General features: G+C 54.0%; 1 protein-coding gene across 1 annotated transcript in view; it reads left to right on the top strand.

Annotated features, from left to right (window-relative positions):
• LOC120394671 (netrin receptor DCC-like) overlaps positions 1 to 14180 on the top strand; it is a 40133-nt gene extending 25953 nt beyond the window's left edge. The window contains exons 2-4 of the mRNA XM_039518891.1: positions 12069 to 12219; positions 12638 to 12774; positions 14003 to 14180. Coding sequence (XP_039374825.1) covers positions 12191 to 12219; positions 12638 to 12774; positions 14003 to 14169 — 333 coding nt within the window. The 5' untranslated portion in view covers positions 12069 to 12190 and the 3' untranslated portion in view covers positions 14170 to 14180. The remainder of the gene's footprint in view (positions 1 to 12068; positions 12220 to 12637; positions 12775 to 14002) is intronic.
• The last annotated feature ends 518 nt before the right edge of the window (positions 14181 to 14698 follow it).

Below are 14698 nucleotides of genomic sequence, written 5' to 3'. Positions count from 1 at the left end.
TGGCGTGGCAAGCCGTGGGGTCTGTGCTCTGGGGCCGGAGCGCCTGGCTGAGCATAGCAAGTCGCCGGCCCCTCCCCCACCTTTCCTCCCTCCCCTGGAGCCATGCTGCCACGCACACAGTGCTCTGGGGCCGGGCTGTGCATTCCCATGGGGCAGTGTTTGGCTCCGTGGGGAGGCAGACACACTCCCTGCTCATCTGGAGCCATGCCGCTCTGAGGGGCGGGGCTGCATGCTCCCGCAGGGCAGCGTGTCTGGCTCTGTGCGAAGCAAAACATGCTGCTGGGAGCCTCATGGTAAGGGATCCGGGACCGGGGCGTTGGATAAGGGGTGGGAGCAGTCAGGGACAGACAGCAGGGTGGGTTGGATAGGGATGGGATCCTGGGGTGGTTGGGGCGGAGGGTCTCTGGAGGGGGTTGGATTGGGCATGGGAGTCCGGGGTCTGTCGAGGGGCAGGGGTGGATATGGGTCAGGCAATCAGGGACAGGGAGTAAGGAGGGTCTGGCGGCAGTTAGGGTGTGGGGGTCTCTGGAGTGGGTGGTCAGGGGACAAGGAGCTGTGGGGGTGGATGAGTTGGGAGTTCTGGGGTCCTGTCAGGGGCAGGGGGCAGTTGGATAGGCATGGAAGTCCCAGGGGTCTGTCTGGGGCAGGAGTGTGGATAAGGGTCGGGGCAGTCAGGGGACAGGTAGGCGGTAGGGTCCTAGGGGCAGTCAGGGGACAAGGAGCAGGAGGCTTAGATAGGGGGTGGGGTCCTGGGGGGCAGTTAGGGGCAGGGGTCCCAGAAGGGGGTAGTCAGGGGACAAGGAGTGGGGGGTTTGAGGGTTCGGGGGGGCTGTCAGGGGGTGGGAAGTAGGAGGGAGTGGATGTGGGTGGGACAGGGCTTAGGGCAGGGTGGGGTGGGGCTAGGGCGGGGCTCCCTGGGTGCACACCCTAATGAAATGTGCTGTGCACGCCTATAAAAATGAATATGTATCAGTCCACACTGCTTTGGATCATTATCTAGAAGAACCCATCATCAGCATGGATGTATTTCCTAGAATGGTGGTTGAAGCATGAAGGGACATAGGAATCTTTAGCATCTTTAGTGATGCTGGCTATAACAGTGCCATATCAACACTTGTTCTCACTTTCAGTTGACATTGTCAACAAGAATTGGGCAGCATTATCTCCTGCAATGTAAACAAACTTGTTTGTCCGAGTGATTGGCTGTACAAGAAGTAGAACTGAGTGGACTTTCTAGGCTCTAAGGTTTTATATTGTTTTATTTTTGAATGAAGTTATTTTTTGCACATAATTCTATATTAGTAAGTTCAACTTTCATGTTAAAGAGATTGCACTTCAGTATTTGTATTATGTGAATTGAAAAACACTATTTCTTTTGTTTTTTTACAGTGCAAATATTTGTAATAAAAAATAAATATAAAGGGAGCAGTCTACACTTCATAACTCTATTGTGATTGAAATAAAAATATTTGAAAATGTAGAAAACATGCAAAAATATTTAAATAAATGGTTTTCTATCATTGTTTAACAGCGTGAGTAATCATGCGATAAATCACAATATTTTTTTTAATTGCTTGACAGCCCGAGAAATAACAGATCATAAAATTTCACTGGTTTTTTTTTTACATAAAACTATGTCCTGCTTGATTGATTACCTCCAGTTAATAATGTCTTGATCTGAAAACATTTTTTAAGAATGGCTAAACAAGAAGTTAAATAGCCATTATTAAATTTAACATTGTCCCTAGATTCTGATGGAATAAAAGATATTTAATTATCACTTTAATATAGGAATATATTAAACAGCTTCTTTCAAAATATACAAGAGAAATATGTATTGAATACTTCTGCCTTTTCTGCATCATGATGCATAATTCTATCATCCTTGAGTGTTAGTCAGACCTGTAATAGTGCTAGGCTTTAATTTATTCTTGATCTATTTAAAGAATTATTTCTTATTGCCCTTAACCTAACTGGCTGGAAAAAAAAATCACTGATACCTTTGGTCTCATTTTTGCATTTCCTAACTCCTAGTTTGTATTCATTGCTATCCGCTTCCGCGCTTTTTAATTTGTTTTCTGCATATTAGTTTTTACTGCTGACTTTATCTCCCCTCTTAATCAAGACTTTTTTAACCAAAGAAACCTTCTTTCATGGTAGCAGAAGAGTGGGTTTTTCTGAGCATCTAATAAAGCAGTCACAATTCCTAACTGGCATTCAAATTTTAATGTTCAAATATTGTCTCTTATTCAATTCTGTTCACAATTGTTTTTAGCTTTGGAAAATTGGCCTTTTTAAAACAGCATGTAGATTTTTACTTCTGTATATTTGTTATGCCTTCTAAGGTAGTGATCGTAGAGGCCATTTTGATCATCTAATCCAACTTCCAGCAAAATGCAGCTCATAGAATTTCACAAAGTAAATCCTGTGCTGTGTCTACTAACTTGCGGTTGGGCATGGCATGTGTACCTTGGAAGGCTGGGTATACAGTAGGCATGGAGCAACAACAGATCATCCAGTGCATATTGTGACAGACCCAGAGCAGTGGGGTACAGGAGTCTGGTCCTATTAGTATCCAGGAAGTGGGCGGGCGAAGCCCGCCCACTGCTAAAGGACCTCCCCCCAGCCTAAGGAGAGGATCCACAGGTCCAGGACACCAACTAAGTACATGGGACAACTAATGAAAAAAAACAGGAGCGGGAGTGAGGTCACAGGGCTAAACGAAGGGAACCAGATGGGGACACCGAGCAGAGAACCCCGGACAACGCCCACTGCTCCTCGAAGGCGTCAAGGGAGCCAGTGGACGCCGCCCAGAGGAACTCCGCCCGGATGCGTGAACGGACGGAGGAGCGGAAATAGGCCCCACAGTCGCAGGAAATCCCATCGGCCAACCTCCTCTCCCTGGTTTTATAGATGGCCAGTTTGGCCAGGACTAAGAGGAGGTTGACAAGGAGATCCCGCGACTTCGTGGGGCCACGGATAGGGAGTGCATAGACAAACAGGTGAGGGGAAAAGTGCAACCAAAAACGCAATAGGAGATCCAAGAGGAGCCGGAACAGGGGCTGCAACCTGGCGCACTCTAAATAAACATGCGCCAGGGTCTCCTTCACGCCGCAAAAGGGGCAGGTGTTGGGGACAGGGGTAAACCGCGCCAAGTACACGCCCGTGCTCACGGCCCCGTGAAGGAGCCGCCAACTGACATCCCCGGCGGGCCTCGGGACTAGGGCAGAATACAGGCTGGCCCACCGGGGCTCCTCACCCTCGAGAGGTGGCAGGAGGTCCCGCCATTTCGTATCGGGGCGGGACGCGAGGGTGAGGTAGTGAAGCGTGTGGAGCACGAGCGTGTACAGATGTTTCCTTGGCGCGGTCTGGAACAAAACCGGCTGCAGATCGGGCAGCCGGCTTGCAGTGAAAGGGCGAGGGGGGTGACTGGGGCCACGGGGCAGGGGCCCGATAAAAAGATCCACAGGGCCCGGGGTGGAAGGTGGGCGGGGCGTGCCCTCTCGCAGGACCCGGTCGAGGTAAACCCGAGCAGCGGGCAGTAAAGCGGCCTTCACCTCCTGAAGTACGCGCCGGGGGGTACGAAGGCTGGAGAGCCCCATGCGCTGAGCGAGCGTCAGGGGATCCAGCCAGTCTCCCCGGTCGTAGTCCAGGAGGTCTCCGACCCTGGTGACTCCTGCCAAGACCAGCCTCTGGCACACCGCGGGGGACTCCGCCACCTGCACACGGAGCTGGGGGTTGTGTAGCAGGGGCTCCGCGAGGAGATCGACCCCCACGGTGGCCGCCACGGACCTGGTCGTTGAAAAGAGCTTCCAGGTCCGGAGGAGGTCTTGGTAGAAGACCGGCAGCCCAGAGAGGTCTCGCGGAAGACCTCTCGGATGGAGAGAAAAGAGCTGCCGGTCGTATCGGAGCCCTCGGAAGCGGCGGAGGAAGGTGTGTGCCAATACGCTCCACGCCGGACTACCCACACCGTACAGGAGCCTCTGCAGGGCCTGGAGGTGGAAGACGTGGACCTGAGTGCGCAGGCACTTCAGGCCCTGCCCCCCCTCCTCCAGGGGCAGGTGGAGGACCCCTGCAGAGACCCAGTGCGTTCCTGGCCAGAAGAACTCCAGAACCGCCGTCCGGAGGTTGGCCAGGAAATCCGGGGCCGGGACCAGGGTGTTGAGCCGGTACCAGAGCATGGACAGGACTAAGTGATTCAGCACCAGCGCCCTCCCCCGAAGAGAGAGGCACCGGAGTAGTCCTGTCCATTTCCGGAGCCGCGCCCTCACCCCGCCCTCTAAACTATGCCAGTTCTCCGGCGGAGACGGATGCGTGGCAGAAAGGTAAACGCCGAGATAGAGCAGTGGACCCGCGCTCCACCGGATGGCCTGAAGCGCGGGTGGGAGGGAGCTCGCCTGCCACCCGTCCCCTACCACCAGGCCAGAGCTCTTGACCCAGTTGACCCGGGCGGAGGAGGCCACCGAATAAATGGCCTGGCAAGCCTCCACCCGTGCCAAGTCGCCCGGGTCCTGGACCACGAGGAGCACATTGTCGGCGTACGCCGACAGGACCAGCCGCAGCTCCGGCTCCCGGAGCACCAACCCCGTCAACCTCCGACGGAGGAGACAGAGGAAGGGCTCGATCGCCAGAGCGTACAGCTGACCCAAGAGGGGACACCCCTGCCGTACTCCTCGCCCGAAGCTGACCGGCTCGGTCAGGGTCCAGTTGAGCCTGACCAGACACTCCGCGGAAGCGTACAGCACCTGGAGAAAACCCACAAACTGGGGTCCGAAGCCTAACGCTTGCAGAGTGCCCAGGAGATACCCGAACGCCTTCTCCTGATCCAGGGACAGGAGGGCGAACGACAGACCATCCCTACACCCTAATTCCAGAAGGTCCCGGACCAGATACAAGTTATCAAAGATCGTGCGGCCCGGGACGGTGTAGGTCTGGTCCGGGTGGACCACGTCCGCCAGCACGGACCCTAGCCGAATCGAAATGGCCTTTGCAATGATTTTATAGTCTGTGCTGAGGAGCGAGATGGGACGCCAATTCTCAGAATCGCGGAGGTCCCCTCTTCGGCAATAAGGCGAGCACGGCTCGCCTGCACGAAAGAGGAGGACCCGCTCGCCCGCAAAGACTCGGCCCAGACGGTGACTAGGTCTGGGCCGAGGACGTCCCAGAACACGCGGTAGAACTCCACGGTCAGCCCGTCCATGCCCGGAGATTTATTGGTGGGCATGCGACGGAGGGCTTCCGAGAACTCGGCCAGAGTGAGAGGCAGCTCTAGCCGGTCCCGGTCGCCCGCGCTGACCGTCGGGAGTCCATCCCAGAGCACTTTGCAAGCGTTAGGATCGGTCGGATCCGGGGAGAAAAGAGCCGCGTAGAAGGCCCTGGCCCTCCCGCAGATCTCCGCCGGATCCGTGAGGGGGGTGCCGTCCTCCGCCAGGAGGCAGGTGTCGTGCTTTTTGGCCCCCCTCCTTTTCTCCAGGGCGGAGAAGAAGCGGGAGCCGCGATCCATCTCCCGAAGGAGGCGGATGCGGGATCGAACAAAGGCACCCCGGGCTCGATGATCCTCGAGGGCCCGGAGCTCCCGCTTCCCGGCACGCTCCGCAGAGGGATGGATCCTCGGGGCTGGCGGCCAGACGCCTCTCCAGCTTCAAAACCTCCCGTTCCAACTGCTCTATCGCCGCATCCCTCCGTCGGCTGGCGCCCCGGGTGCAGTCGCGGCAGAAGAGCCGGGCGCGCACCTTCCCCAGGTCCCACCATCGCCGCGCCGAGGGAAAGGCGTGTCTCTGCCCTCGCCAGGCCAGCCAGAACTCCCGGAAGGACGCCACGAAGACCACGTCCTCCAGCAAACTATTATTAAAATGCCAGTAGGCCGGCCCCGGCCTCTCCGCGCAGAGGGAGGCCGTCACGGTGGCAAGGTGGTGATCAGAAAAGGGGGCCGGCCGAACGCTGGAGGAGTGGGCTCGTGAAAGGTGGAAACGTGACAGATAAATGCGGTCCAGCCGGGAGTGGCGCGACCGATGGGCCTCCACCCGGACGAAGGTGAAAGTCGAGACGTCGTCCGGGTGGTGGTCGCGCCAGACGCCCACCAGGAAGTGGCGTTCGACGATCTCCCGGAGGACGTCCGCTGCGGCCGGGCACTGCTCGGTCCCCGAGCGGTCCCGTTCCTCGAGGGTGGTGTTAAAGTCCCCGCCCAGGACCAGGCACTCACGAGGATCCAGGGAGCCGAGGAAGGCGGACGCCTGCCGATAAAAACGCAACCTCTCCGGGCCCGATGTCGGGGCATAGACGTTGACAAGATTAACCACAAGCCCCGCCATGCGGACCCGGAGGTGCAGCAGGCGGCCCGGCACAGCCTCGGCAACCCCCAGCACCTCGGGCCGTAGGTCGGGGGAGAACAGGGTCGCCACTCCCGCCGAGCGAACCGAGAGGTGGCTAAAGTAGACCCTGTCCCCCCACTCCAGCCGCCAGCTAGCTTCAGCGGCCGGATCTGTATGGGTCTCCTGCAGGAAAACCACAGAGTACCCCCCGACCCGAAGGAAGGAGAGCACCTGGCTCCTGCGGAGACCCATCCTACAGCCCCGGGCGTTCAAAGTGGCAAAGATGATCGTCGCCATGAGGAGTGCTGGGGGGGATCCTCGCTGGCAGACACGCCCACGGCCTCCGTCGGGCCACGCAGCAATCCGTGACCAAACCCGTGGGTGAGGAGAGAGTCACGGAAGAGGCAGACCCGCCGGTAGGTCACGGCGGCCTGCTTCCCAGTCCCCTTACCCTCCCCTATGAGGGCCTTTGCGGCCCAGAGGATTAGATGGAAATCCCCCCACCGCTGGAGCGCGAGTTGGACTTTGTTACGGGAGCCACGGACGTCCTCAAGGAACGCCCGCAGCTCCTCCCTCAGCGCATGGGGGGGCGGGGTAACGGACCGATGACCGTCCCCCGGCGGGGCCCCCGGCACAGCCCCGTGGCCCACCAAGGCGGGCAGGCAGGGGGCAGACCCTCGACGTGGCGTCCGATGGGCCGACGCCACGCGGCCCGCCCCGCTCCCCAGTTCAACAGGGGGCGGCGGAAGGAGAGCAGCAGCCCCTGATGGGTCAGAGCAGGGAAGAACAACTAAGGCCGCACCCTGGGGAGTATCCCGAGGGGCGGCAATGGCATCACGGGAGGTGGAGGGGACAAGAGTAGGGCAAGGGGTCGGTTGGTCCAAACCCAAGAGGGACACCCCCTGGGAATCGGGTCCGGGCAGCGGGGCATTGGCCGTCGCCTCGATGGGCTCGGCGGCCATCAGCGGGGTGCCACCCGCAGCCGGGATGATGGAGGATCCCAGGGGACCCTCAGAGGCAGGAGCAGAAGCGGCAGTCAGGGGAGGGGAAACCGGGGACAGGGGGACCGAGGTGAGGTCACTCAGATCGAGGCCCGCTAGGAAAGGGTCGTCCTCCCCCTGCGTAACCGGGGTCAGACCCAGGGCCTCGATCTCCTCGTAGATGGAGGGGAGATCGCCGTCCGCCACCCCGGGGCCCTCCCCGCCAACACCTGAAGCGATGCCCACCTCAGTCCTCGCGGAGGCTGCGGATGGCAAGCGGGCAAGGGGGGCTCCCTCGAGGGCTTCCTCAGGAAGGTACCCTGGAGGAGGGGCAGCGTCACCGTCCGGTGCTGCCACGTCGCGCCCAGCCGGCACCACAAAACGGGCGTCGTTGGGGGGCAAGGCGGAAGGCTCGTCATCAGAGACCCCCTTCCTGCTCTTCCAGGGGGCCTCCGAATCCGAAAGATGTAATGGGACTGGAGCCTTCCGCTTGCCCCGCTTCCCCTGCACTAAGGACCAGCCCTCCATGGCATCATCCAGGGGCTGGCTAACAGGGGTCAGGTCTGGGGGCAAGGGCAGCGGCTTAGGGACTCGGGGAGGCAACGGAGGGGCAACAGGAACGAGGGAGGAGTCTCCCTGGGGCGGGCCCTCTCCCACGCTCGGCGTTATCTCCACTGCACCCTCCTCCACAGCGGTGGACTGAGAAGGAGGAGGGGCAGCTTCAGGTGCTGGGCAGCTAGGGGCACTGGCGGTGACGGGGCCGGCGCCATACCGGGGCTCGGGGGTCCCGGACACTCCTCCGTGCCGGGCCAAGGGGCAGTCCCTCCGGACGTGCCCCATCGCCCGGCAGAGGTAGCACCGGGCCTCCCCCGTAGAATAATGCACCCGGTAGCAGGCTCCCTGGTAAGGGACCACAAAGGACCCTTCGAGCGCCTCTCCGTCACGTGCCGCCGGCGGCAGTTGAAGCTGCACTTGCCGGCGGAACGAGAGGACGTGACGGAGGGCGGGGTCCTTGCAGCCCAACGGGAGAGGGCTGATGACAGAAATAGGGTGCCCCAGGGCAGAAAGGGCGGGCAGCAGGGCGGCATTGGGCAGGAAGGGAGGGACGGAGGTCAGGACCAAGCGGACCCCCAGGTCTTCCAAGGGCTCCAGGGGCACCAACACGCCCCCCACTGCCAGACCCATCTCTACCGCTTCCTGGGCGGCGGCCTCCGACGCCAGGACGAAGACCACCTTCCCGTACAGTTTGGAGGCCGCCACACTGGCCGTGGGCCCCACTACTCGCCAACGCCTCACATAGGTTTCGACGTGGGGCGAGGCGGGCACCAGGAGGCAACGGACGCCGTGCTTCCTAGTCAAGGTGGGAAAGGGGCCCCGGCCGCTAGAGATGGTAGTGGAAGCGGCAGGCGGAGGAGTAGCGGCAGGCGGGGGGGCCGCCGCCACCTGGGCATATGCCCTGGGGGCCGGGGGAGGGACACCTGCGGAGCTGGTAGAGGGAACAGCGGGGAGGGATGCCGCGGCCGGTACCGGGACCACGGCAGCGGGGGTAGTCCCCGCCATGGAGGGCCTGGTCTTTATATCTGGGCCCTTACCCTTCTTCTTCCCACCCGACCTTTCCGACCGGCTGGGGGGGCTCCCTCCGAATTGGAAGGGGCGAAGGACGTGGCAGCAGCGGACGTCTCCCCGATACTCGCCATTGCCGGTGCCCCAGCGGGGGCAGTGGCAGGTAAACCGGCGGCGGCGGTCGAGGTAGAGGCTCGGGGATTGGACACGGGGGTTTCGGGAGGAGGGGCGGTGGGAGCATCGCGAGGGGTCTCCCCCGCCGCGTCCCCCGCCATAACGAGAGCGGGAAGGGGGACAAACAGCGAGGGGAGGGGAGGGAAAGGAGGCGACCACCCCTCCCCGCTAGGCTGCAGGCAGGGGAGGAGGGTGCCAAAAAGGGAAGGCTAAAGGGGCGTGGGGAGCAAGCAAGGACCCAGGGGCGGGAGGGTGGCAGGCCACCGACCCAGAGGGGAATTCCGGCTCCTCTAGTTGCACTAGGGGACCAGGGGGGCTAACAACATCGGGGGGGGGTGCAGTGAACAAGGGCAAACTCAAATGGGGGAAGGGCACAGGCGCATGGGAGGGGGCATGGGCGCACGAGGGGAGGGGCCAATCAGGGCTGGGGATCACAGGGCCTGGGGGAAAATCAAACTAGGAACAGGGCAGTGGGACCACGGGGCTAGCTGCAGGGCTGGGGCAGGACAGTCAGGGCCACAGAGGAAATGGGCGGGGCAGACAAATGTGGCAAAGGAGAGGGGGTCAGGCCAAGGGGGTGGGGGTGGGGTGTGCGCCCACGGGCACTTGTGCAAAAAGTCAATGCAGCTGGCTGCTGCTGCAGGCCCAAATGGTGGAGGTGGGCGTGGCAAGCCAGGTGAGCAGCTCAGTCCCAGAGGCAGGAGAATGAGGCAGATGGAAAAACGCCAGCGGGGGTGGTGGAGGGGGCAACGATGGTGGTGGGGGCGAAGGGGGACACAGATGGACCGGGGGCAGGCTCCACGCCACACCCCCACTGTCCCAACAGACACAGTCCAAGCCCCCACCACAAGAGCACAGTCCGAAAAATACTCAGTCCTTAGGTGCCCCCTCCACGGTGGCCTTCAGAGTCTCTACGAGGTCCTCCAGCAGCAGCAGGCAGCACTCTCCTTCTCCTCGGGGCTCCAGCAGCTAACACAGCAGCTAACACAGCAGCTCCAGCAGCTCCAGGTGGTGGTCTGGTGGCTAGGCAGGAGGGACCCCGCCCAGAAGATGGTGGTGGTGGCTTCCTCAGCAACAAGGCCTGGAGCTGGGGTCCCTCACGCCCCTCCTCTGGGGAGCGGGCCAGCAGCCCCCCCCCCAAAGGGGCTGTGGGTGGAGCAACAGCAGCAACTGGGCGGTGGGGGGGAAATCTAGTAGCCGGCCAGCAAGCAGACAGCAGAGAAAGGGGGTGGGTGGTGGTGTCTAGCCCAGCCAGGGGAGCAGCCGGAGCCAGAGCAGTAGCAGCAGTGAGGGCCCAGCAGGAACAGGAACAGCAACAGCAGCAGCAGCCCTCTCCCTCCTACCCTCCACAGCAGAGGAGCAGAAAGGAGGTCTTCTGGCCACTGGAGAAAGAGCTTTCTCTTCCCTGAGTGACCAGAGCAGGGGCTGCACTAGTGTAATCAGGAACCTGCTAGAACCAATTAAGGCAGACAGGCTGATTAGATCACCTGCAGCCAATCAAGGCAGGCTAATCAGGGCACCTGGGTTTAAAAAGGAGCTCACTTCAGTTTGTGGTGTGTGTGTGAGGAGCTGGTAGCAAGAGTCTGAAGGAGCTGAGAGGCTGTGCTGCTGGAGGACTGAGAAGTACAAGCGTTATCAGACACCAGGAGGAAGGTCCTGTGGTGAGGATAAAGAAGGTGTTTGGAGGAAGCCATGGGGAAGTAGCCCAGGGAGTTGTAGCTGTCATGCAGCTGTTACAAGAGGCACTATAGACAGCTGCAATCCACAGGGCCCTAGGCTGGAACCTGGAGTAGAGGGTGGGCCCGGGTTCCCCCCAAACCTCCCAACTCCTGATCAGACACAGGAGAAGTTGACCCAGACACTGGGGAAGATCACTGAAGTGAGCAAATCTGCCAATAAGCGCAGGACCCACCAAGGTAGAGGAGGAACTTTGTCACAATAGAAATAAATAAAATTTCTAGCTATATGTTTGGTAAAACAGAGCCATTACTTTGGACCTGATCCTGAGAGATGCTAAGTACTATGGCTTCCTGCTAACTTAAGTGAGATTTGCAGGTGTCAGTGTTTGTCAGGTGATATGGAAGTATACGTAATGGTAGTTATAGTGTGTGTGTGTGTCTTCAGAAATCATTTTAAATAGAATTGGAACAGACTTAAGACATCTCATCCCCATGGCGTATCAGGAATTTCCACAGTTCTGTTCTCAAGTGTTTTATCTGCCCTGTAAACTAACATGCTATTTTAGTTAAACTTCTTGATGCTTACTATATATATATATATATATATATATATATATATATATATATATATATATATATACACATATATACACACACACACATACAGTAAACAAATATAGTGATGTCTGTCTGTCTTTGTCCAAACTTTACACTTTGACTTTTTCCTGGTCACTCTTTCTGTCTATTTTTTGCCTGCCTTACTACCAACTAAATTTGAAGCTGTTTCTCAACATCCCTCCAGCAAATTTGAGCCAAAGGAGCTTTTTGGACACTACTCTTTCTCCTAGCTTCCTTCTCAACTCAGCCTTTCTGTTTCTGTCCATGGTTCATAATGTTGATGACTTCCTTGATTTACTAGAGCTTCCCTTTTCCTCTCTCTCATCTCTCATATTTGTAAATCTGCTTACCACCACTTTCAAAATGCCGTGACTACCTTGACCCCAGATTTTCTGACATCCTTATACATGCCTTTGTCTCTTTTTGCCTCAAGTGCAACTTTTTCTGTGGCCTTCCCAAGACTCAACTCTGACTCCAAAGAATCTCTAAAGAATGCTTCTGCAGCTATTCAAAAAGATAGCATCACCCCAGAATCAAACAGCTCCATTGGCTTCCATCCACAAACAGCTCCATCAGATCTTCGTTCCATAGCCCTTTCTATAATTCTTTATTAACTTTTTTTTTCCCTCTTCAGAGATAAGACTTGAAGACCTGAATTCCCTGGGTCCGTTATTGATAGGCTGTTTTGCTCCATGTTCTGAACACAAATAGCATTTTATGATAACTCTCTTTTTCCTTCATAGATCCGGGTTTGCACAGACAGCAATTTTTCCAGCAGAGACCGTCAAATGTGGTAGCCCTTGAGGGAAAAGATGCCGTTCTCGAGTGTTGTGTTTCTGGGTTTCCCACACCCACCTTCACATGGATGCGAGGAGATGAAATTATTCCTGTCAGGTATTTCATACACGCGTCTCTTATGTAATGAAAGTTCGTTTCCCAGGGTGAAGTACGGGTAAAACATTAACTATCATTTTAAATGTTGTCAGTTTGGTTCAGCTTTGAGGAGATCAAGCTTTCATTCTAAGTAATAATAAGACTGGATGTGCACATGAAACTCCTGTTTTCCTCATTTGCAGCTGTGCATGCATAGCTGAGGGTAGAATTTGGCCATAAATGTCTTCTTTTATGAAATGGTATTTAAATCAGGTAGAGCAGCATCCAAAAGTTAATTATCACATTTAATAACAACATTATAAGATCAGAGCTAGCCAGCTGAGAAGGTTCTATGGAGTACCTTAGATCCTGAGTACTTTTTATTGGAGATGAATGTGAACATGGTTTTTATTTATTTATTTATTGGTCAATGTTACAGATCCAAAAAATATTCATTACTGGCTGGCAGTAACTTACTTATTTCTAATGTGACTGATGACGATTCTGGGACGTACACTTGCATTGTCAGCTACAAGAATGAGAACAGTAGTGCCTCTGCAGAGCTCACAGTTATGGGTGAGTACAGATTTCCAGATTCTGTGCAAGAGGAGTCCTTTGCTTTCCCAAGAATGTTGATAACCATTAGTGCTTATATAACTCTTTCCTCTGCGGGTCTCCATGTACTTATCTGTAAACTGGTGGGGTTCCCACCTTACTTTGAACAGGATTTTCACTCACCGACAGCAGTATACACACATAATCAATATACCTCATGGAAGAACATCAAACAGCAGAGTAAAACTTCTTACAATGTTTCTGGCTTATAATCAAATTGCTAGTAGAATATTTGTTGGTGTCAAATCCCAATTTGCCCAATTCAGTTAACTATTTTTTTCTTGTGTATGGCATCACAAATGAATACAATGGTGATCTGAAATCTTATTTTAGCAAGTTTTGCATAACTATAGTATTGCTTACTGAAATTGTTATTGTTTTACTGCTTTTTCTTTATCTTACGACTCCATGGCCTTGCTTTAGCATCAGGTATTATGTGCCTATGTTCTTGCTTTTAGTGAAAACCATGAATAAGCAATGATGCAGTGAGGATTTCCCTGTGTTACCTAGGGTGACCAGATAGAAAGTGTGAAAAATCAGGATAGAGAGTGAGGTGTAATAGGTCAATATAAGAAAAAACCCCAAATATCATGACTGTCCCTATAAAATCAGGACATGTGATCACCCTGGTGTTACCTTCTACATAAAAATGTTTTCTCCTTTGTTTCAGATGATAGGTTTACTGGCTAACTAACAAAATATGTTGTCTGAGGAACATGTGGAAAGATGTCTTAGACATTTTGAAACAGGCTTTTTTCCCCTATTGTGTCAAATTTTAATAGAACCATAATTATATTAAATTCCGAGAGGTGTTTTTTTTAATCGGAGAACAATACCAAGCTACATTAGCATTATTCAATAAGATTTAAGAAACTACATAGATAATACTTTGTCAAACAATAGCATAATTTCAATGTGCTGTTCATTTTGCATTCTGGTTTTAAAGCTTATGCATAAAAATACTTGCATTAGAGAACAGAGCCCCAAGTTGGATTATAGGATATTCAATGCTTGTATAACAATATCCTTCTTTCAAGTCATAATTCAATGTTATAGTAATTACACATGATGGAAACTTTCATTCTATTGCTTTAGGTACATTAATACAATACAAATGTTTTATTTGCTACATTTTGAAAATTAAAAAAATGACTTTATAATTGCAAAAGTTCACTTTAACTATTTATAGTAAACCTACATTTCCAATCTGCAAAGAATCAAATGCAGAAATGGAAGATAACTTCTGGAATAAAATGCTTATTTAGCTTTGCTGAAAGATGCTCAATGGAAACCAACCATGAAATTATACACAACTGCAGCTATTTGTGGATTGAGAAACACCTATCGATTATGTGAATCTTATTTTTTTTTCTCGCATATAGTAGACTATAGGATTCTATGGCATGGACCAAGGCTGAAATTTCAATGCTCTGCAGAGGATTTGGCTATCCAGTTTCCATGAAAATTAATAGAAATTTCACATCCAAATTCTTTCGGGTGTTGAAAATCCCACCCCATATCTTTATTCTCTGTAATGCACTTAACTATGGCTTGACTATGACTCTATAATAATGTTACGCTAAAAATGCATTGTATAGAATTAATTTTGTATTTATTTTCATGCTTATACAGAGAAATATGTAACGAGGAGTGTAATGCAATTTTGGGGATAAACTTGGATTCAGATAATTCAGTGATAATGGTCATATATGAATGGTAGAAGAGAGGTTTCAAAAGGTGGCACTTGTTACTTATTGAGCACCACACATTGATTGGGGCTGTACCAACATAAAGGATAGCACAATCACTGACACAATGAAAATGAAATCTAAATCTGACAAAAACATGCACGTGCATGCAAAATACGTAATAAAAATGCACAATA

The sequence above is a fragment of the Mauremys reevesii genome, unplaced genomic scaffold (genome assembly GCF_016161935.1).
Source record: "Mauremys reevesii isolate NIE-2019 unplaced genomic scaffold, ASM1616193v1 Contig72, whole genome shotgun sequence".
Lineage (NCBI taxonomy): Eukaryota > Metazoa > Chordata > Testudines > Geoemydidae > Mauremys > Mauremys reevesii.
Note: the sequence above shows the minus strand (reverse complement) of the source record. Positions and strands in the feature narration are given on the sequence as shown.